Consider the following 23,684-nt stretch of genomic DNA (forward strand, 5'->3'; position numbering starts at 1 on the left):
GCAATTTAAAGAATTTTTATTGGCTAGAATTTCATTGCATAGAATTTTCTTTCAGATGAATTTTCATTTCTTCGAATTATTATTTGATATAATTTCCATGTAACCAATTTTTCATACTACCGAATTTTTACTTAACCGAAAAATAATTTAACAGAATTTCTAATTGATAAAATTTTCATTTGTCCGAAATTGCAAATGGCCGAACAAACAATCGACAGAAGGATTTCGGCACGATTTTTAAAATCAACCAATCAAAAATTATCCATAAAATTCTGATTGGTTGATTTTAAAAATCGCGCCGAAATCTTTCTGTCGATTGTTTGTTCGACCTTTTGCAATTTCGGACAAATGAAAATTCTATCAATTAGAAATTCTGTTTAATTATTTTTCGGTTAAGTAAAAATTCGGTAGTATGAAAAATTGATTATATGGAAATTATATCAAATAATAATTCGAAGAAATGAAAATTCATCCGAAAGAAAATTCTATGCAATGAAATTCTAGCCACTAAAAATTCTTTAAAATGCATATTATGTTAAATGAAAATTCGAAATAAAAATTCTGTGAAGTGAATTTTCGGTTATATAAAAATTCTGCAATATAGAAAATCGTTTTGATGAAAATTCTGCAAAATACTAATTCGAACGAATAAAAATTCGGCTGAAAAAAAATTATGACAAATGAAATTTCATAAAATGAAAATTCTAACTAATAACAATTAGGCATATAACCTCTTTTAAAAGCAATAAAAAATACAAATTTTTTAAATTAACAATCATTATTTCTTTTTTATCATTTTATTGTTGATAATTTAAAAGCAATTTGTTCTAACGTTTCAATATGACAAATGCGTATATAAATAAAGAACCATATTTTCCATTGGAGAAAAAAATATTCCTATATATAAAATATTTTGTTTGTACGAGAAACGATAGATAATAATTGTCTCAAATACATTTGTTTACCTTGTTATTAGTAATAATTATCACTATTTATATATTTGTGTCTTAAAATAAATTTTTGTCTAAATATTGTTTCTATATATAAATATATAGTAACTTTTAGATATATTAAATGAATTTTATGCTCTTTCGAGTTTAGGGCAAAATAGTGAAGGAAATTTTAAAAAATTTTATGTTTTTGACATTTTTTCAAATATTTTCAACAGTAATTGTTTTTTTCTTTTCTTTTTTTTTTAAATATTTTGCACAGTGAGTACAAATGTTTTTAAAGTTTCTTCCAATGAATAATCATGTCTTTGAAATATATTTTTTTTTTACAATCAAGTTATTTTAGCAAAAAAATGTATAATTGTAGGCAAGACGAGTAACTAATTGTTGTTTCTTCATTTAAGTTGTCGTTAACCTGTTTTCTGATGTTGAAAATGTAAACGTCAGAGACAAGTAACTACTCACTTCTACTTACCGATACTGTGTACCTAAATTGGTTAAGTAACATACCCACGTTTTCTGAAGGCGTCATTCAATCGCCCAAAGATTAAATTCCTTACATCGAGAGAATCTCTTTTTAGTATTTATATATATTGCTGTCATAAATTGATATGTTTCTTATTTATATTTTTAATATTTTGAAATTTATTTCCGAAATTATTAATTATATTTTTCATATTACTCACATCTAGATTTTTTTTCTCTTCTTTTTTAAGAGAATGAGAATATAGATGAAGATTTAAAAAAAAAGGTCATTGAAGAGTTCAGGTGCTGTAAAATTTCAATTCACTATTGTGCAATTTCATCAAGTCAATCTCTCGATAAAATTTTCCGATATCCAGGTTTTATTAGTTCGTCCAATTTGCGAACGTCCTTCATTTCTAAAAGAGGCAAAAGTGAAGACGGAATTATGGAATTAATTTGAATTTTTATCCACAAGTATACGGCACATACATATATATAAATTTTTCAATTCTGATAAAAAGTCATATATGAACTGATTTACAAAATCAATATACATATCACGATCTTAAAATATAATTTGAGTCTGTCGGACACTCTAGAAAAAGAAATTAAATGAATTTAACATGGCAAAAGGTGAATTTTTTTTCACTTCTTCAAAGCACATAAGAATCATAATGCGCTTTGAATTTTTCAAAATTTTCTTTATTGGGTTATACTTGTTACACTTTTTTTTGTTCTTCGACTTTTTTTTAAAATTTATTTTTGAGAGAGAATGATATATAGTAATTACTTTGCAAATGAAATGATAAATATACCTAAAATGCAGTCTAATTACATTCAGTCTAATTCGAGTCTGGCTGCGGCATTTATTTTTAACTGACCCAGATTCGCATTTTAGCACCATGTCTAAAGACGCATTTTGATTGAAAAAAGGACCAGATGAAAGTTGTTGCCTACAACATCTCTTATGCAGCAACGTAATCACACATATGCTTCATTCATTCATCCGGTTGTTTTATATCCATGTTCATTATACACTAGGAATGAATTTCTGATGAATTTATCTTTTTTTTTCCAAAATGTGCTCAAGCATATTATTGTATTGAGATATAGAAAAGGTCCAAATTCTTACACTTGTTTGCTACTGTATTTTACGTGCACGAATACAACAACATTGAACTTTGTTTGTCCCATCTTTCTCAAAAGATTGACGATGCACAAAGTGCAGAAATTCTTGTATGACATAGACACATTTCTGACAATAGAACCTTCACAGTGAAACGCGTATCTCGTCTCAAGATCGTTTGTTGCATCAAGTTTGAACCAAACAATTGTTATCAATAGTTACGAAGAGCTCAACGTTTTCCTAGAGTAAACTTCATATTGTTATATAATATATATTTATTTATTTTGTGTATATGACTTTTATCTTTATCTATAGCGACGTCTAGGTATTTATTTTGGCGCCATCAAAATTACGTCGAGTCGAAAACTTTTTGATATTTCTCTTGCAGCATTAACGCATGCATCGTTATTATAAACAAAATCTATTTTTATTTACAAATATATCTATATATATATATATTATGCAGCAGCCAATTTCATCTCTCGAAATGAATAAAAAAAAAAATCTCGTGTACTGAAAAAAATGTATAAGAATCAATTGCGTTTTCAGCCTTTTGCACATATTCCTACCTTTTTTTAATGATCATTGTTTTTCATTTAATTTGGTAAAAATATATTTTTGCATTATCATAGCTGTAGTAGTATTATTTTCTTCAAATTGAATAATTTTTCTTTTTTCCCTAAATTGAGATATACTGAACATTAAAAGAAACGATTGAATCAGAAATTTACTCTCTAAATCTGAATAAGTGAAATTACACTTAGAATGTTTCAAAAGACTGCCACGTAGAAAAATAACTGATGTATATGCACTTAAAAATAAGTAAAACTTGACTTATTTTTGAGTGAAAATTACTTATTATATATACCCGTGTAGAAAAATCTTTTGGGGCTGGCCTGATTCTAGAATTAAATTGAAATTTACCACCCACGATTCTACACCTAACCTAAGACCTAATCTAACGCTTTAACGACCGCGGCTAAATCGACTGGAAAATTTTTTTTTGAATTGTCTTTATGAACTACAGAACTACAATTGTAAAAATCTTAATTTACATTATTAATTTTACTTAATTCAATTATTTAATAATAGATATACTCTTTTCACTATAAAAAAATTTAGAAGCATTACTTTTTTATTATAATTTTTATTAATTTTGTAATTGAATTGTTTAATATTAAATTTTATTTTTTAAAAAAGTAAATAAAATGTAAGCTTAAATTTAATGAAAAAAAATTGAAAAATCCGATTAATCTCAATTATGTTGTCATGTCAACAAATAAAAAATTTTAGTTATCTATTACTTCTGGCCAGCAACAGAGCTGGGTCTGGCTAGACCTTCCAGACCAGCATCGCTAGACACAGTTTAGAAATTACAAAATAAAATTTTTTAGTTATCTAGACTCTCTGTCTAGCATCAGATCTGGTTCTGGTTAGACTTTCCAGACTAGCGACGCTATTCAGTGTCTGACTAGTGTCCGAGTAGCACCAGAACTGGGCTAAGCTAGATCTTCCAGACTAGCGATGCTAGACGCTTTCTAGATTGCGCCATGCTTGACTCTAGGCGTTCCAGAAGATTTTTCTACACGGGTAAGTGCATATACGCACTTATTTTTCTATGTGGAAGACTTTTGAAACATTCTAAGTGAAATTTCTCTTATTCAGATTTAGAGAGTAGAAAAGGAAATCTGAAACATTATTACAGCCTTTTTAAGGGAAATGAATATTTTCACAATTGGTCAGTGAAAAACAAAAAATCATTAATATTTACTTTTTTTCGTTAAAATGTTGTTTTTTTGACAATTTTATACGTTGAAAAATGAATTTTCGATGCCAGAACGCATTTTAACCACAAGTGTTTCGACCTTGACGCATTTGTGGTTCGCGTAACGCACCGAATAACGCTTGAAATTTTTAAATTACACTTTAACGAACAATTTTAGTCAACTTACACTGTAAAAAAAAGTTAATAATTTTGGGAGTTAATGGTAACTGGATTTGAAAGTAAAATTTTTATAATTTAAAATGAACTCCAAAAGTGAGTTAACATTGGATTAACTCCCTTTGCTTCAACTCCAAATGACTGTGACTTTAATAAAATCTTGTTAAGAGTTGAAATCTAACTTTTTTACAGTGTATTTATTGATATACAGATCGAGAAAAACCATTTTTTGAGTACAACACGAAATGAAAGGACTTAAAGAGTGCCCGAGACGAAATTTTAATACTCTATTAGGTCTTTAAAAAACCTCGCAATAGAGATCTAGTAGAGAATAAATAGAAGACAATGCTACAATGTAATTTAAATCTTCTTTCTATCCTCAAAACGTGCGCGAATTTCCAAATCTGCAAGTTTTGAGGATAGAAAGAGGATTAAAATTAATCCTCTTTCTATCCTCAAAACGTGCAGATTTGGAATTAAAATTAATTCTCTTTCACTACTCTTTTCTTCTCCATGAATAAAATTTTCTCCTTTATATATAGTAATGCGCATGTGCCACAATTTCTGCGCATTTATTTATTCGTAAATCTTCGTACTCATGTATACGAAGATTTACGAATATTGACGAATAGTCAGTTCATAATTTCACAATTCGTTCCCTATCAAAAATTAACTACTGGGGGCAGTACGGCGCCAGTACTACCAGTAGTGGCGCGATATTGGCACCAGTACCGCGCCAGTAGTGAACTCTGGTAATTTTTGGTAGGGTTGATGCAAGGTACAATATATATAAACATGTTTATCACATGGCTTTTCGTTGAGACTTTGTGCTCCCTGCATGCTCCTGCCATCTAATGGCGGGAGGACGTAATAAAGCTAAAATTATATTACTTTCCTATTTTTAATTTTACGATCGCGTTTTTGCAACGATTTGAAAAATCTTTCGGATTTAGGAAATTTATAAAATAAGAAATCTTGGTTCGTTGGCCGATTTTATAAAAAGTGTCCATAATTCGTGAAAAAAGTGTTTTAAAATCAATATTTATTATTTTCATGTTCAGTGCCGTTTTTATAGGGCGATAATTAAAGGTCCCTCTTTGCCAAAGAATTTCAGAGACCGCCGTTGAACACTTTTAACGTTCAAAATATTCCTTACTTTTTTCCAGTTTTCATATCCAAAAAGAGAATTCGGGTGCTTGCGGTGTTAACTTGTCGAAAATTTTAGAAATTTGAATAAATTAAAAACAAGAGATCCTGGAATCTTGTTCTTATTGTTAGATTCAAATTAAAGCTTAAATCTAAGAATGAGATTACAGCACCTCTTGTTTTTAATTTATTCAAATTCAAATATTGCCAAAAAGAATACGCTTTTTTATGACTTTTTAACACTAATTTTCTTAAAAACTAGACGTGCTAGAGCATTATTTTCTCTCCGCAGATTCGTAATCAGCGAGATAAAATCTATATCGAAAGTGACCGGAATTATCCCGGGGGGCAAAAAAAAAATAAATAATAATCTGTTTTTCGGTTATTAGTAAAAATAATTATAAATTTTAACATTATTATCTTAAGAAGAATCGAGAAAAAAATACCGAAAATTTGTTCGTCTGAAAAATGTAAATATACGATAATTATATAATTTTGAAAATCTCTTCTCATTATTATCTCGTTTTTTCTATTGTTAATTCATCTATTCGTAAACGATATTATTGCAGAAAGTTGAAAATTTATGTAATTACATCTACATCGTCTTTGATCTTGTACAAAGTCGCTTTACCCAGGAGGCGAAAATAATTCTTGTAATCAGACTTTAATGAATACCCGCACTGTTAAAGAAAGATTGCGGAACTACCTTAAGTCAAACGTTAAAATTCAAGAAGCTAAATCGCGTTCATTTTATTCCCATATAACGGAGGTAGTTTGCATCGTAAAACAAACGAGTCAGAAAAATTATTATTATAACTTTTCTCGAGCCTTTTCTTTATTATATTCGTTAAAAGACTCGCACCCTATTGAATATTTTTTCATTTGATGATGATAATGATGATGATTTACATTTTTAAACATTCTTCGAATTCAAAATATATATACCAACAGACAAGGTCATCTTTTATTTGCATATTAAAATTGATCTTGTTATATACATAATAGTAACAAGTATTTGTTAACAAATCGATAATTCACTTCTCCCTTGACAAAAGTTGTTTTTAAATATTATTTTTATATATTTTAAACATTCTATAGAGAGACTCCCATTTACACAATCAATATTTTTATTTAAAAACTAACTTTGCCAAATTCAGGAAGTTGCATATTTTATCGAGATTTAGCAATATTTTATTTTTAAAAAGTATTTTTTATCCGCTTTTTTTATTTAATTTTTTTTTTTTTTGCATTATTTTTGTTCTCCATTTTTTTTCTTTATTTTTCGTTTTATACATTTTAGTTTTTATTCAATTTTTTAAAAAGGTAATTTTGTTTCATTCGTCAATTTTTTTTTTATCTACGTTATTCGTTTGTTTATATTTATTTTATTTTTTTATTTTTGCTTATCATATTTTTCTCTTATCTCTTCGTTGATTACAGAAACACTATTAATTTTCTATTTCTATTGGATCGTATATTTTATAATATATATAGTTATAAATAAATCATTCTATAATAATTTTTTTTAGTGATTTGCCTTTCAAAGAGAGACTTAAATGAAACAACGCATTGCAATGAATTTCTATATATTTGACCTTACTATTCTTGTTTATCAATGTGAATCTTATATTGAAATGTTTAAAAAGTTTTAAACAATAAGTTTATTAAATGAGTTTCAATCTATATTGATCTAATGACTATTTTTGTCCGCTTTGTTGAAATTGTTCATAATGTACTATTTCCTGAAACATGCAATCAAATTGATTTGTTTTTTTATAATATAGAATTAATTAATAATAAGTGATAATGAACGTATATTTTTTTTACAATATACAACAGTTCATATTATATTTATAGGTAAAATATAAATAATACGTAATAATTTTTTTAATAGATTATATATTTTGTTCAAAAGAAAAAAAAATGTTCTGATAATGAGTCAAAATTTGTTTGCCAATATTTTTTGAGTAGTGAAATTTTTTCAAAAAATTAAAATCATTTTTAAAAAGAAAAATTTGGTACCTTATTCAATTCTGATCAATGCGGTACTGTTTGTCTTGAAATGTTTAAATATAAATGCAAGATCATAACTTTTTATAACTTTTTTTGTCACATATTATCTATGATCTTCAATTATTTAAACATTTTCGTTTATTTTACGTTTTATTTTACGAGCAATATTTAACAAAAAATATTTTAAAAATCGAGAAAGATGTTAGATTACTTTTTACTTGTTTAAATAAATTGTTTTCATTTTTAACAAATTACATAATTTTAATGATACTTGGTAAAATTATATCTTCATATAAGTGAAATAAAAGGAATTTTTAAAATATCTAAAATTGTATAAGTTTATATCACTTTCAATTTTAATACTGGCTTTTGATACAAAATTTTATTTTTATTTTATAATTTTCTGAACAAAATCGTTTTTGATTCATCAAAATCGGTTGAAAATTGACCGAGATATAAAGGAAAGAAAAAAATGCAGTATCAAAATTGAAAGTGATATAATTTCTACAATTTTAGATATTTAAAAAATTCCTTTTACCTACACATTTCTCTTATATGAAGCTATAATTTTACCAAGTATCATTAAAATCGAAGAACAACTTGCAGATTCTGATAGTTCTGACAATTATAAAAAAATATTTTTTAGGCAAAAAATTATAGAATTTTTCATTTTAAAAAATTATTTCTTTAAAAATCGTTTATCATAAACGTTGTGTACTTCAGCTTCGTGATAATTTGAACGTTTAGAACTTCAGGCAATTTTTTTCTCGTAATGAAAACATTTGCGTTATAGTTTCTATTTAATAAATAAATTTCTATGATGATGACATTAAGGAAAGTTAAAATTCAATCTGATTCCTCATTATATATATGAGGAAATATATATATACAGTGCTCATGAAATGAACACGAAGATAATTACACATCGTGTATATAGTAGAGGATTCACCGTTTTTTATTTCTCCGCATATAAGTATATAGTCTTGTTCATATATGTATATACACGTGAGTGTAGTCGAGCATTTCGTCTATGTTTATCTTTACTATACAGTCTCATGTTCGTAAAGACTCTCTATAGGGTGAGTGTGCTTTGCATTTTTTAGCTGTTGGCGTCCGGTTCGACGTAAGCAAGAAAACGTGTCAGACATGCTTCTCAATTCGGTGCATATGTGGCATTTCCTCCTTTACAGTTTACATCTCACACGAACTATTTATTGCCACTGATTCATTCACCAATGCAGGAGCATTTCCTTTTGAAATATAATTAGAATACATATTTCAATCGTCATAATATATATTTCTTATATTTATACAATATTTAATCGTAATTGTGTTTGAGAATATAAAAATTAAAATTATTTTTAATTTATTCTTTTAATTTAAGGGGAGACACCATCTTTATTTTGACCCCTTTAAATTTTAATGATCGTACGAGGGATCGTTTGGGTCCTAACAACATACAAGGTGGTCAAAAAAAAGAAAATATATTAATTTTTGAACATTTTAGAATTTGTAATTTAAACAAAAATTAAAAATTTTGAAAATCCACAAGAGAGATTCTAAAGAATTATTATTAACCCTTTCACTGTCAGCGATACATATACTGTGTCGTAAAAAAGTATAGGCCCAAACTTTCAGTGACACATACGAATTTGATCTTCAAATATTAAAAAATTCAAAATGACGGATCCAAAATAGCGAACATAATTTTTAAAATTTTAACGGATTTTAATGAAACTTGGTATAAAGATATCTTTATGATATAAAGAGAAATTTAACAAATTATAGAAAAAATATATGTATAAAATTAGAAATTGCAATTTTTCAGAATTTTTGTTTAAATTAGTTTTTGTTTCTGATGGATTACTCGAGAGGTAATAGGGTCAGCACAGTGGGTTTTTGCGGCCTTCGCGGTTAGGAAGCGAAACTCAATTTGACGGACACACAACTTCAGTCATAAACATTCATGACCTACCCTCTGTTGTTGAATTGATCGCCAACATCAGGAACAGATATATACAATATAACCGATATATATATATATATAATATTATGTTTTATGTGCGATGTAGGTTAACCGTGATAATTGAGACACGCGCGCTCGAAGCTCCGTCATTCCTTTACACTATACAGTATAATATATGGAGTGTATATTGCACATTACCAACAGGATTATCGTCCAAGTGCACATTGCACGGTCGTCGCACTCGCGCTTTCCAACTGACGGCCGTCCCCAAGAAACTTCCTAGACCGGAAATTAAACCGAAAAATGATTACCGGCCTTGAAGAACACGCAACAGCAGCACCACAGGCTAGCAATCTCCGTTCGATTGATTCGAAACGTACAAAACCACAAGAATTTTTATATCTATAATATCTATTATAATTTTTTTATGTATCATTTTTTTTTAAATAATTGATATATAGTTATATACCTACTTTAATTTAGTTTTCTTTTTTGTTAATGACGCATTTCAGTGGTTTTTACACGGAAAAAAAGAAAAAGTAACTTTTACTACTTTAAAAGTAAAATTGGACCTGTCCGAAGTTTCTGTGCATCTCTGGCAACTTTTACTCCAAAAATAGTAAAATTTACTTCAGAAATAGTAAAAATTACTACGGAAACAGTAAAATTTACTACAGAAATAGTCAATTTTACTATTTTTCGAGTAAAAGTTGCCAGAGATGCGCAGAAACTTCGGACAGGTCCAATTTTACTTTTAAAGTAGTAAAAGTTACTTTATTCGTTTTTCCATTTTTCTCCGTGTACTGATTCCCAGTGAAATTCCTCTGGTGAATTAAAGAAAACTGAGCCACTGATTTGAATTCAGTGAAATTTTCACTGGTTCAGATTTAGAGTGTAAAAGTGCAAAAAACGTCTTGTTTTAAGACGTTTGACAATGTCAAATCTGTTTCTGAACACAAGAAAAAAAAAAGTCTTACTCCGAGTATAGTCTAATTTTTTATTTTGATTAGAAAGTAGCCAATAACTAATATATTAATCACAAATAATGGTCTAAAAATAATCCGTTGAGGTCTTAATGAAAAACGAGATATTAATATGACAAATATTTAGTTCTATTAGATTCAAAACAAGCCTTTGTGGTCTTCATTCCTGTATAAAAAATTTAAAAACTATGTTTATAAAACATTTTCATACCATGAATTGTTGTTTGTGTCCTATAAATTCAGCTTTAATTGTAATAAGTGTGAAAATAATGTTTTATATATATATATAATATATATATATATACAACATAATTTTATTACAATTTTCTCACAAATATAAAAATATATAAATTATATACAAAAATAAATTGGCCTCTTTATGTTTTATATATACAGTATGATTTATATCAACTTATTTTTTCCTGTGAAAGGTTTTTTCATGCTTAACACAAATCCGTAAACGAAAAGTTTCTATCAGCTCTAGTTTTTGAGAAAAATATGTTTAAAATGTCAAGAAAACGGGTTTTTGGAAAACTTTAAGTACCTTTAGCACGGAAACAAAAGGTCGTAGAACTTTCCACTTGGGCTTAAATTGAACCTTAATGTTTTAACTATAATCCCCAAAAATTATCATTCTTACACTATGACCTTAAAGTCATTTGTAATCCATTTTTGAATAGCAAAAAATTAATTTTGGAATAATTTAAGAGCGTACCTTCAGCGATGAAACGAAAGATCATATAACCTTTTTTTGGGGTTAAGCTAAAGTTTAAACTTTAGACTACAATCCCTGAAAATTAATTTCCAGCACCATAACCTCAAAATTATTAGTAATAAATTGTTGTACTTTCAACAAAGAAAGCTATTTTAACAATAGTTACCAACAATTTTGAGGTTATTGTTGCATCAATATAATTTTTAAGGATTATAATCTAAAGTTTAAACTTTAAGCCCAAATAAAAGGTTCTATGGCCTTTAGTTTCATTACTACACTGAGAAAAATGTTTAGTATCATCTACCAAAGTTTGGTTCTCTCTACCAAATTTTTTATTTGATATATGTGCAACTAATCCCGTTGGTTCGGGCTACTAAATTTTTTCGTTGAATCATTTTGTTCGGTCTACCAAATTTTTTGTTTTGCACAACTAACTTATTGTTTTTAAGCAAACAAAAAATTTAGTCAAATGAAAATTTTTTTTTGTTTTCTCAACCAACTTATTTTTTTGTTTCACCCTTTTCTCTTTATATAACCTACCTGTGCCTACTTAAATTAATTTCTATCGCGGAAAAAACCTAACACTGCTGGGGCTCGAACCCTCAGACTACGCAACGCTAGTCGAGAACGCTGACCACTACTCTACGAATCCTACTAACAATTTGAGATTAAATCATTTTCACAATCTATAAAAGCTGGAAAAAAACTTTCGTTCTTGTAACAAGTTTTATTTATTTATTTTCACTACACAAACTTTTTTGTTAAAAAAATGTCTGAAAAACATAAAAACTTCAACACTGAAACTTCACGACGCGAACGACATATGGTTAATGTTGACATCCCGTGAATGGGAAGCGACGCCATATTTACGAGAAGAGCGCGTGCGCAATACAGCATGTCAGCTATTTAGTACTGGGAACCAAACTATTTAGTTCGTAAACATGAAAGCTTCAAATATATTTTTTGGTAGAGCCAACTAAACTTCCCGATTTATTGCCACTTTCTATTCTGTTGTGACAACCATATTTTAGTAACGCCAACTAAAAAAGCTCAACTAAATTATTTTCTTATTATTACGAAATTATTTTTCTCAGTGTAGAGGTACGCGCGCTCAAATTATACCAAAATTAATTTTTGCAACTCAAAAATGGATTACAAATGACTTTAAGGTCATGATGTAAGAAAGGTGATTTTTGGGGATTATATATAGTTAAAACATTAAGCTTCAATTTAAGTCCAAGTGGAAGGTTCTACGACCTTTTGTTTCAGTGCTAAAGGTACTCAAAGTTTGGCAAAAACGCGATGTTTTAACACTTTAAATCCGTTTTTCTCAAAAACTAGAGCTGATAGAAACTTTTCGTTTACGGATTCGTGGTCAGCATGAAAAAACCTATCAGAAACAGCTTTGACATTTGCTGCACCAAAATTAGTCGTTGATCTGTGTAAATAATGATAAATAATAAATTTTTTATTCATTTGAACGTTCAGAACTTCAAGCATATAACAGTTATTTTTAACTAATTTAGATTTAAAGAGTTTGAATTCATATATCATTATTTAAAATTATCATTTATTTAATATAAGCTACCAATTACTGAAATTATTATCATTGTTTAAAAATATCATTAATTGGATCTAACATTTGTATATTCCAATTAAAAGAGGAATTACGTTTTTACTTATTATTTTATTTTCCTTTCGTTTAAACTTGCAAATTTTAACTTTATTTTCTTTTTTTTTCTGTAAAAATAAACATTTTTAATTGCTTTTGCAATTTTCGATGCAATTAAACATAATAAATAGTAATAAACAGTATTTCTTTTTAAATAAATACAATGTCAATTATCACTTAATTATTTAATACACTTTATTATTTATTATTCAAAATGTTTAATAAATATAAAATTTATAATTTTAAAATTGAGCACACAAATATGGAGAAATTATTGTATAGGTAATAACAAATATCCTTAAAATTACACTATGATCTTAATAAATATTCATAACTGTAATTGTTTTCGTCTTAAGAAACTAAACCTTCGTTACAAAACGGATGTAAATTAAGATTGCATAGATTACACGACTTAGTCAGGATTACAAATTACAACAGGTTGTAATTAGTTTATTATCTCAGTCCATGTTTCATTTTAAACTCATCGCACTTCCTTGACGAAACTAGATTATCAATTTACATCAGAATTATATAAATTCATTTTGTTTTGAATAATATATTAGAGATGATTTAGCAACAGGAAAAAAATGAGTTGTTTGCTAAAAAAATATATTTAGTTATAATTTTTAATTATGGTAGCTCACAATTAACTGTCACACCAAATATGTTTGCTGTGAAAGCTAATTAGTAGCTGTATCGCAACTAGTAAAAATTGCTATCCATAATAGCAATTGGATTTAACTAAAGTAGCTATAACTTTTTTCTGTGAAGACAATAATTATTACTGTCAGGTTATCAACTTTAATTTTTTTTAGATATATATATATATTTATTGGACGTGCATTATTGAATCCTTTACATTTTCTACGAGCTTTTACGTAGGTTGACCTATTAGTTTTTTGTTCCCATTGAAATGCGCGATATCAACTACGTGGGTGTGATACGTCAGTTGTGAACTGTTTATATTTAAATGCAGGTGACACTTAGGCTCTCTTGAACGAAAATAAACTTTAAAAAGCATTGTCAGCTTATTAATTTTACACCTATTGAATTTTTTCTCTCTCTAAAAAAAAAAAACTAGTTTTTTTATGCTTTTCATAAATGCTACGTTAAACTTTATGTATGTTTTGCTATGTTATTATTATTAAGCTTTTAAAGAACAAAAAAAGTAATAATAAATTCATATTAATACATTAGGATAAAAATTCAGATATTTTGCTTTTTGTAAATTTTTATAATTTATCTTTTGTATCAATCTGCACGTCTTATATATATAAATTAGGTGATATTATAGTAAAAGTTTGTCCTATAATAACACATTTGGGATTTTAATCATAATTTTGATTTTACATTTAATAGTAATAAAAATTTTAGATAAAGAAGAATGTATGTTTAAAATATATAAAAAAAAGTATTCTTTATTTTACCAGAATATTGGAAGGCTTCGTGAGTTATTTTTGCATAAAATTTTAGAAATGATTTTTCATTTAAATATATTACATATTTTAAATACTTCGAACTTTAAGTCATTTCATTTCTTGATCTACCTTAAAAGTAAATTTTTTCATTGTTTATTATTGTATACACGTGGAATAAATTTTCCTTCACACTTCTGACTAAAATTACTATTTTTTCATCTACTTCAATGATTATAAATCTAAATCTAAAAATCCAGCAGTCTCGTGGCTATTCTATATATATATATATATATATATATTCATTTGATTTAGATGATCATCAGCTTATGATTAAGAGATTCTTAGAATTAATTCTTGAAACATAATGAGTATCTTCTATTGAAAGGCATGTATTTACTTGCATTTCCTGCAGAGAATTATTCTTATAAGTGTGATTACACGCTATAAATATGCGCGGGAGGTAAATATCTTCACTGTTATATACAAAAAAGGAACAATGAAAAATTTCACTTATTTCACATAATAAACTTTCTGCGTACACTCTTACTTTCCAGTTTCCATTAGGAGATTTTTAATTGCCTCGTATTCAGGGAGGCCATACATACTAGAAAGTTTTCTTAAGTTGAAAGTACTCAATTAGAACCCCCCTCAATTTGGCACAAAGGGCTAATTGAACTTTAAGAAAGATTTCTTTTGAATTAAGTATCTGCTAACTCAATTTACTTTTGCCTATGTATAAAATCATTTGAAACTCCCATTTTTTTTATTGTCTTGGAATTAATTTTTACAAATTTTTAACATTTTACTTTTTCGTCATTTCAGAGCACTATAATTATGTTATTAATTTTTTGTCCACTTTATTTAATTATATTTTTCATTAACTAATTTGAATTATGTTATTGATTTTCTTTCTGATTATTTTTAATTTATTATTATTTTTTATTTAGGAGAATAGAGGCCCTAACATAACCTCAAAACTAAAAATGGTTTTTAACGAATTTGCATTTAACATAATAGGCATTTTAAAGAATTTTTATTGGATAGAATTTTCATTTGTTCAAATTATTATTTGATATAATTTCCATATAACCGATTTTTCATACTACAGAATTTTTACTTAATCAAAAAATAATTTAGGTATAAGAATTTCTAATTGATAGAATTTTCATTTGTCCGAAATCTGCAAATGGCCGAACAGACAATCGATTTTGGCGCGATTTTTAAAATCAACCAATCAAAAATTATCCATTAAATTGTGATTGGTTGATTTTAAAAATCGCGCCAAAATCTTTCTGTCGATTGTTTGTTCGGACATTTGCAGATTTCGGACAAATGAAATTTCTATCAATTAGAAATTTTGTTAAATGATGTTTGGGTTAGGTAAAAATTCTGTAATATGAAAAATCGATTAAATGGAAATTTTATCAAATAATAATTCGAACAAATGAAAATTTATCTGAAAGAATAAAATGAAAATTCTATGCAATGAAATTCTACTGAATAAAAATTCTTTAAAATGCCTATTATGTTAAATAAAAATTCTGTGAAGTTAATTTTCGGTTATATAAAAATTTTGTAATATAAAAAATTTGTTTGATGAAAATTCTGCAAAATACTAATTCGAAAAAATATAAATTTGGTTAAAAGATTTTTTTCTTTTTTTTTTTTGATAAAAACTAAATTAAATATATGCATATTTATTTATTGAAAACAAATAAATGATTGAATATATATTACGTAAGTATAGGATTATATATATTGTAAAAATTCGGCCTCGATTAAACGCACCTTTAAAAAAATTTTATGTGAGCGATTTCAGAGCTTGTAACGGGTTTTACGTGCACGTAATATGCACATATACAACAGCATTACATTTAACAACGTCATACATTGAAGGCGTTAAATTCTTTGAGCCCTTTTTTATATTATATATATATATATATATATATATATATATATATATATATATATATATATATATATATATATATAAAGAAATTTATGGTCTAAACATAGTCACGAAAGAGTATATAAAGATAAAAAAAAGAGAGATCTGGTTTATTTTTAAATTAACCTTATAATTTTTCAGATTTTTCAATATATTAAATAATAGAATATCTTATTTCGTTTCAAATAATTTTATACCGGGTGATTTTTATGTTTCGGGCCATATAAAAAATTTTTTTAATCTTACTTTTTTCGTTTTTTAAACCAAAAAAAAATGTATTTTAAAAAAAAATTTTCGCGGGTCCAGAATATAAAAATCATCCTGGATATTTTTTTAATAATAATGTTTTGAACTAATAATGTTTTTCTTTTGTCAATTTTATGCACGATAATATCATAATATGATGAAATAATAGACGCAAATTCATCCATTACACAGCTTTCATGTTAAGGAAATTAATTTTCATTCATATTCATGATTGACAAATTTTCCTGTTACCATCTAATGATTCAAAGAATTCGTTAATTAGTATGTATTTTTCTCATTTCTAAGAGAAATAATATTGTACATCGATAAATTCTTCTTTCGTTAAATAATAATTCTAAAATTATTATTTTATTATTATCATTATTATTAATATTATTATTATTATTATTATTATTACTATTTTTAAATTTTGTTTTCTAAATTTTCCCCGATAAAGAGAGAGAAAAAAAAAAGAATATATCGTCAGAAAAAAAAATTTGTATCGTGATTTAAAATCAAATTAGGTGAGTTAATTCTTTTTGATCCTATTATATATATAGATGTGCGAAGACAAGTGTTTCAATACATTAGATCGTGTAATCTAATTTATAAGATTTTCTTTCGGCAAGTCAAGAATTACATTTTGTTGCTCGCGTAGGTCAAGTTAGGGTCGAATCGATTTCTAGAATGTACACTCTATTCACGAATAGAACTAATAGTAATCTGGGGAGGTCTTTATCTCTTAAGTAGCAATAAGAACTTCCGAATTTTGCTCTTGATTGAAATTTCATATTTGTTATAATAGAAATATTGAAATTTATTAATTGGATTTTTGTGAAAAATAATTTTTCTATTATAAAAAAGGTTTTTGACAAATTTTTCATAATTTTTCAAAAATATTTCATTATAATCTAATTACGGCCGCTATTATGTATATATTAATTATATATTATGTAGAATTTTTTTTTTTTTAGTTATATAAATATTAATTCAATTATTTGCTCACTATTTAGTTATAAATATTATTGTTATTTTGTATTATTATAATTCCAATTTGCTTATTACGTGTATATATATTGAAATTACAATAATGGAATTTTAATGAAAACTGCGGTTTAGAGAACGAATTTCTATAAACCTGTTAATTGAATAATTATATATTAAGTTCTGTTGCTGTGCATGATTGATCAGGATTAAATAATTGGACCTCTATATTGTATTTAAAATTAATTAACACACGCGTTCACTACAAAATTATCAAATTTGAGGGACGCATGATTATGTTCTAAAAATCATATGTTAGAATTTTCATTTTTTGAAATTTCATTTGTCATAATTATTTTTAAGACGAATTTTTATTTGTTCGAACTAGAATTTTGCAGAGAATTTTCATCAAAACGATTTTCTATATTACAGAACTTTTATATAACTGAAAATTTACTTCACATATAGTTTTTATTTGTTCGAATTTTTATTTGTCAGAATTTTTATTTACTCGAATTTTCATTTATAACATAATAGGCATTTTAAAGAATTTTTATTGGGTAGAATTTAATTGCATAGAATTTTTATTTTATATTACTAGCGCCTCCGACGGCCTTTGGCCGTTTCTGTTGCTTCTATTCTTTGTCCATTCAATTTAATTTTCAATTTATGTTTCATAATTTATTATATTTATTTTATTAAATATTTAATAATATTGTTAACAAAATGCAAAAAGTTATGCAATTATAGAGAAAGTTTCAAACAGAAAAATAATAATCTATATTATATTTGTAAAATTTGTCTAAAAATAATAATAATTGTTGAATAATTTTTTTTTAAACTAAAAACACTTTTTTATTCAAGGTAATATTATTTTCATAATAATTTAATTTATTACAATTATTTTATTATAATTTAATAAATTTCATTATTTTAAAAAAGCGCGCGCTATTTTGTCTTGGACCATTGAAGTGATTTGAACTAAATGTAGGTTATGTTCGTGTCTGATTCTTGACAGCTGCAAATATTTACAACAACTAAATGCTTTGCAAGTGTATATTTATTGCAATTAAGTAAGTTATGCAAAAAATGAATATTGATTTAGATGCTCTGAAAAGGAAAATTCATTTTTTCTTACATTCGATTTTTTCGACCATCGAGATATTTCGATACATTTTCATGTGCTTTGCATGCACTGTCTTTTTTAAGAAGAAAAAGGATTCTTATAGATGAATTTTTCATTTGTTCGAATTATTATTTGATATAATTTCCATATAACCGATTTTTCACACTACAAAATTTTTATTTAACCGAAAAATCATTTAACAAAGTTTCTAATTGATAGAATTTTCATTTGTCCGAAATTGCAAATGACCGAACAAATAATCGACAGAAAGATTTGGGCGCGATTTTTAAATTCCACTAATGAAAAATTATCCATAAAATTGTGATTGGTGGAATTTAAAAATCGCGCCGAAATCTTTCTATCGATTCTTTATTCGGCCTTTTGTAATTTCGGACAAATGAAATTTCTATCAATTAGAAACTCTGCTAAATGATTTTTCGGTTAAGTAAAAATTCTGTTTATTCTATGCAATGAAATTCTACTCAATAATAATTCTTTAAAATGTCTATTATGTTAAATGAAAATTTCTGCAAAATACTAATTTGAACAAATAAAAATTCAGCTGAAAAATAATTATGACAAATGAAATTCCATAAAATGAAAATTCTAACTTATGTTTTTTAGAACATAATCATGCTTCTAAAATTTTATTTCTGTGCGTAAATAATTTGTATACAGTATTTATAATATATTTTCATGTCTATAATTGAGAAATTATTCTGTATACAAAATTTTTATTGCGATTTATAATATTTTGAAATTTTTGAAATATTGTTAATATATGTAAATAATATTTTTTTTTTATTTCAACAGCGCAATGCATCGGAGAGTGGGACACAGCAACTATGATGGCAAAATCGCAGGACTTTACGATCTCGAGGAAACTCTTGGACGAGGTCACTTTGCCGTTGTCAAATTGGCTCGACATGTTTTCACTGGTGAAAAGGTTGCCGTCAAAGTCATCGATAAAAGCAAACTCGATGAAGTTTCCAGAGCACATCTTTTCCAAGAGGTGAGAGAGAGAGAGAGAGAGAGAGAGAGAGAGAATATAATCAATTTTCCTATTGTTATATATACCTATTCATTTTATCTTTATTATATTCTCGTAAAAGTTGCTTAATAATATATATATATATGTTCCAATATTGAGTTCAAGTGTGAATGACATTTTTATTTAAAAAAAAAAAAATTCTTAAAGAGAATAAGTCTAAAATTCTAAAAATTTTGAAATTTTGAATTTTTTTTTTATTTATGAAAAACGTGTTCAAAAACAAAAAATAAAAATCACAAATATTATCAACATAAAAGAAAAAAATTTAGTTTTTAATAATTTTTTGAAAATATATAATTTTTACTTATACTTTTTAAAATAAAATTATGTTTTTAAATATTGATAATTAAATAAAAATTATATTTTACCCAATATTTCATGAATAAATATTAGAAAATTTTTTATTTAAAATTGATAATTTTTACAGAAATCTAAAACATTTTCTATAATCTAATGTTTTCTTCTAATTAAACTTAAAAAAATTGAAATTATCAATGAAATTATTAATTATTATTATTAAATTTTTATTTATGCCTATATTTATTATTTATTAATTATATAAATTTATTTAATAATAATAATAATAATAATAATAATAATAATAATTAATAACGAATATTTCATAATAATAATAATGAAATATTTTCTAACTAATTTTGAATATTAAGAATTCAAAATATTTACTTTTTGCGACTTTTTATAATCTAATGTGACGAATGCAACTTCTTTTACGTCTTTAATTTGATCTGAGGTCTGTAATATTAATTAGATATTATCGTAAAAAAAAAATCTTAAAAATAAATTTAAGAAAAAATTAATTTTCAAATCAAAACTGAAGATATTTTTAATAAATATTAATTAACAAATTCACGATAAATTTTAGTTTACCTGTTTTCAATTTAATTAAATATTTGCAAATTTAATGTGTTGCAATAAATTTAATTATTATTTACTAACGTTTTATTATCTGCATTATTAATATTAAATTATTATTCGAAAATTTTAATTAATTTTCAGTATTTTTATGGCTTTAAATTTTATGTATATATATATGGCTATAGATAAAAAAAAGTACATAAACTCAAATTACTTTATCACAACATATATAATAAAATACGTTCATTTATAATTTTTGGGTCATTGTAAAATGTAATAACGTTTCACTCGTGCTCTCTATAATAAATCAGTCATAAATTTAACTAATATTTAAATGAGATAATCTTCATTCTAAATGTATATTTAAAGTCTATTTTTTTTTCTAAAGTTCCTTTAATATTTGAAAAATGAAGATTAAATTTTTATGGAATTTGTTTTTAAATGACAACAAAAAATAATTTATATTTTAATAAAAACAAATTAAATTCTTTTTAAAAACACGTTTAAAAATTGTATAAACATTTTTTTTTTACAAATTGTGCGATAATTTGGTACTTTGCGCACACTGTCATAAATATTGGCTTTTGTAATATATTTTAGAAATTTTTCTTTTATTTCACATATACACCTTCGTTCGCATGATTTACGGCAAAGCCGTTTCAAACCCATTTAACCTGTTAGAAGTTAATTGACTGTGAAATCGTGGCGATAGAACATCTTTTAATATATATTTTTTTTTCTTTTTTTTAATAATGAATTTTTACTGTGGCAAATTTTTTTTTTTTTTAAAGAAAAGTGACAAATTTTAAAAAATTGGAGGAAAACTATGTAGGAACTATGTAAAAACTATGTAGGTCATTCAACGGGAAAAAATGTTATTAAAAATTTTTTTTTTGCAGAAACATTTTCTTTTTGAAATCTACATGAAAAATAAGAAAATACGATTTTTTTGTTTTTTTTTTTATTTGATAAAAATGAAGGAAGTTTTATTTGTTCGAATTATTATTTGATATAATTTCCATATAACCGATTTTTCACACTACAGAATTTTTATTTAACCGAAAAATCATTTAGCAGAGTTTCTAATTGATAGAAATTTCATTTGTCCGAAATTACAAAAGGCCGAACAAAGAATCGATAGAAAGATTTCGGCGCGATTTTTAAATTCCACCAATCACAATTTTATGGATAATTTTTCATTGGTTGAATTTAAAAATCGCGCCGAAATCTTTCTGTAGATTATTTGTTCGGCCTTTTGTAATTTTGGACAAATGAAATTTCTATCAATTAGAAATTCTGTTAAATGATTTTTGGATTAAGTAAAAATTCTGTAATATGAAAAATCGATTATATGGAAATTCTATCAAATAATAATTCGAACAAATGAAAATACACCTGAAAAAAAATTCTATGCAATTAAATTCTACAAAATAAAAATTCTTTAAAATACCTAATATGTATGAACCAAAAGTTTTGAACGTTCAAATTAACCAAATTTTTTTTGCAACATCTTTAAGTATGAATTTTATTAAAAAAATTTGTTTTAAATATCTAAAAAGAAATTATTAATTTAATAATTGTTTAATTTACTATTTTATTTTACATTGACATCATAATTTTAAATAATTTATAGATTGAAAAAAAAATATTTCCTTCATTTGAACGTTCAGAACTTTTGGCTCATTAATATGTTATTAAATGAAAATTCTAGCAAATAAAAATTATGTAAATGAATTTTTGGTTATATAAAAATTCTATAAAATAGAAAATTGTTTAATGAATATTCTGCAAAATGCTTAATCTAACAAATAAAAATTCGGCTCAAAAATAATTATGACAAATGAAATTCCATAAAATGAAAATTCTTACTAATGATTTTTAAAACGTATTCATGCGTCCTATTATTCTTGAGTACATATTTGAAAAATTTGAGAATAAGTGAACAAATTTCATAGACAGCATAATTTTTTATTCAATAATACAATAGATTAAAAAATCTTTCAAAAATACATTGCCTTTGATGAAGTTAAATTTTAAAAAATCATATAACTTCCTTTATTTTTATTAAATAAAAAAATTTTAAAAATATGTATTTTCTTATTTTTCATATAGATTTCGAAAAAACATTGTTTTAGGCGCAAAAAAAATTTTTGAATCAAAATTTCCCGTAGAATGCCCCTAAATATAGAGTTGAAAAAAAGAAAAAAAAAATCTTCCTTATTCCTATCTGAAAATAGAAATTCAAGAAGTTTATCCTTGAATTTAAATGACATAACTGATAAAATGTGAACGTAAACACTTGAGTAATTTCTAGGTGAGATGCATGAAGCTCGTGCAACATCCGAACGTTGTACGACTTTACGAGGTGATAGACACACAAACGAAGTTGTACTTGATTCTTGAGCTTGGCGATGGCGGGGATCTCTATGACTACATCATGCGTCATGAAAGTGGACTCAGTGAAGAAGTATGTTAATTATAATTCTTCTTTTATACACACATATATATATTCATTAAAATAATCGCAAATTATTTATATTTATTTATATCTTTTATTTTTAGGTTGCCAGAACATATTTTCGTCAAATAGTACGAGCGATATCATACTGTCATCGATTACATGTGGTCCACAGGGACTTAAAACCTGAAAATGTTGTTTTTTTTGAAAAAGTAGGTACAGTGAAATTAACGGATTTTGGTTTTAGTAATCGATTTTGTCCTGGACAAAAATTGGAAACTTCTTGCGGTTCACTCGCTTATTCTGCACCTGAAATTCTATTGGGTGATAGTTACGATGCACCTGCCGTTGGTAAGTATTTTATTTTATTTTATTTATTTTTTTTTTTTTTTGTTGCTTTAAATTAACATAATTATCAATTTTGAGATATTTATTGACGATTTTTTTTATCTGCTTTGTTAATTACTAAATCTGCCGTGTTTTCTATAAACTTAGGTAACTGCAGAATGAAAGATTTCGAGAAAAACGCGAAAAACTGTTTAAACTTCATTGATATGTACCGCAAAGCCTAATTAAAAATTTTAAATGCCGTTTTGTTC

The 23,684-nt window shown here is 25.7% G+C and overlaps 1 protein-coding gene across 2 annotated transcripts in view; it reads left to right on the top strand.

Moving 5' to 3' along the window:
* LOC127280778 (SNF-related serine/threonine-protein kinase-like) overlaps nt 1-23,684 on the top strand; it is a 43,550-nt gene that overhangs the window by 4,617 nt on the left and 15,249 nt on the right. For both annotated transcript variants that reach the window (XM_051304033.1, XM_051304035.1), the window contains 3 exons: nt 19,514-19,712; nt 22,942-23,094; nt 23,190-23,436. In XM_051304033.1, the coding sequence (XP_051159990.1) occupies nt 19,518-19,712; nt 22,942-23,094; nt 23,190-23,436 (595 nt within the window). In that variant the 5' untranslated portion in view covers nt 19,514-19,517. The remainder of the gene's footprint in view (nt 1-19,513; nt 19,713-22,941; nt 23,095-23,189; nt 23,437-23,684) is intronic.

This window comes from Leptopilina boulardi, unplaced genomic scaffold, assembly GCF_019393585.1.
Source record: "Leptopilina boulardi isolate dan_hultmark-lab unplaced genomic scaffold, ZJU_Lbou_2.1 LbouV2_25, whole genome shotgun sequence".
In the NCBI taxonomy this organism is placed as follows: domain Eukaryota; kingdom Metazoa; phylum Arthropoda; class Insecta; order Hymenoptera; family Figitidae; genus Leptopilina; species Leptopilina boulardi.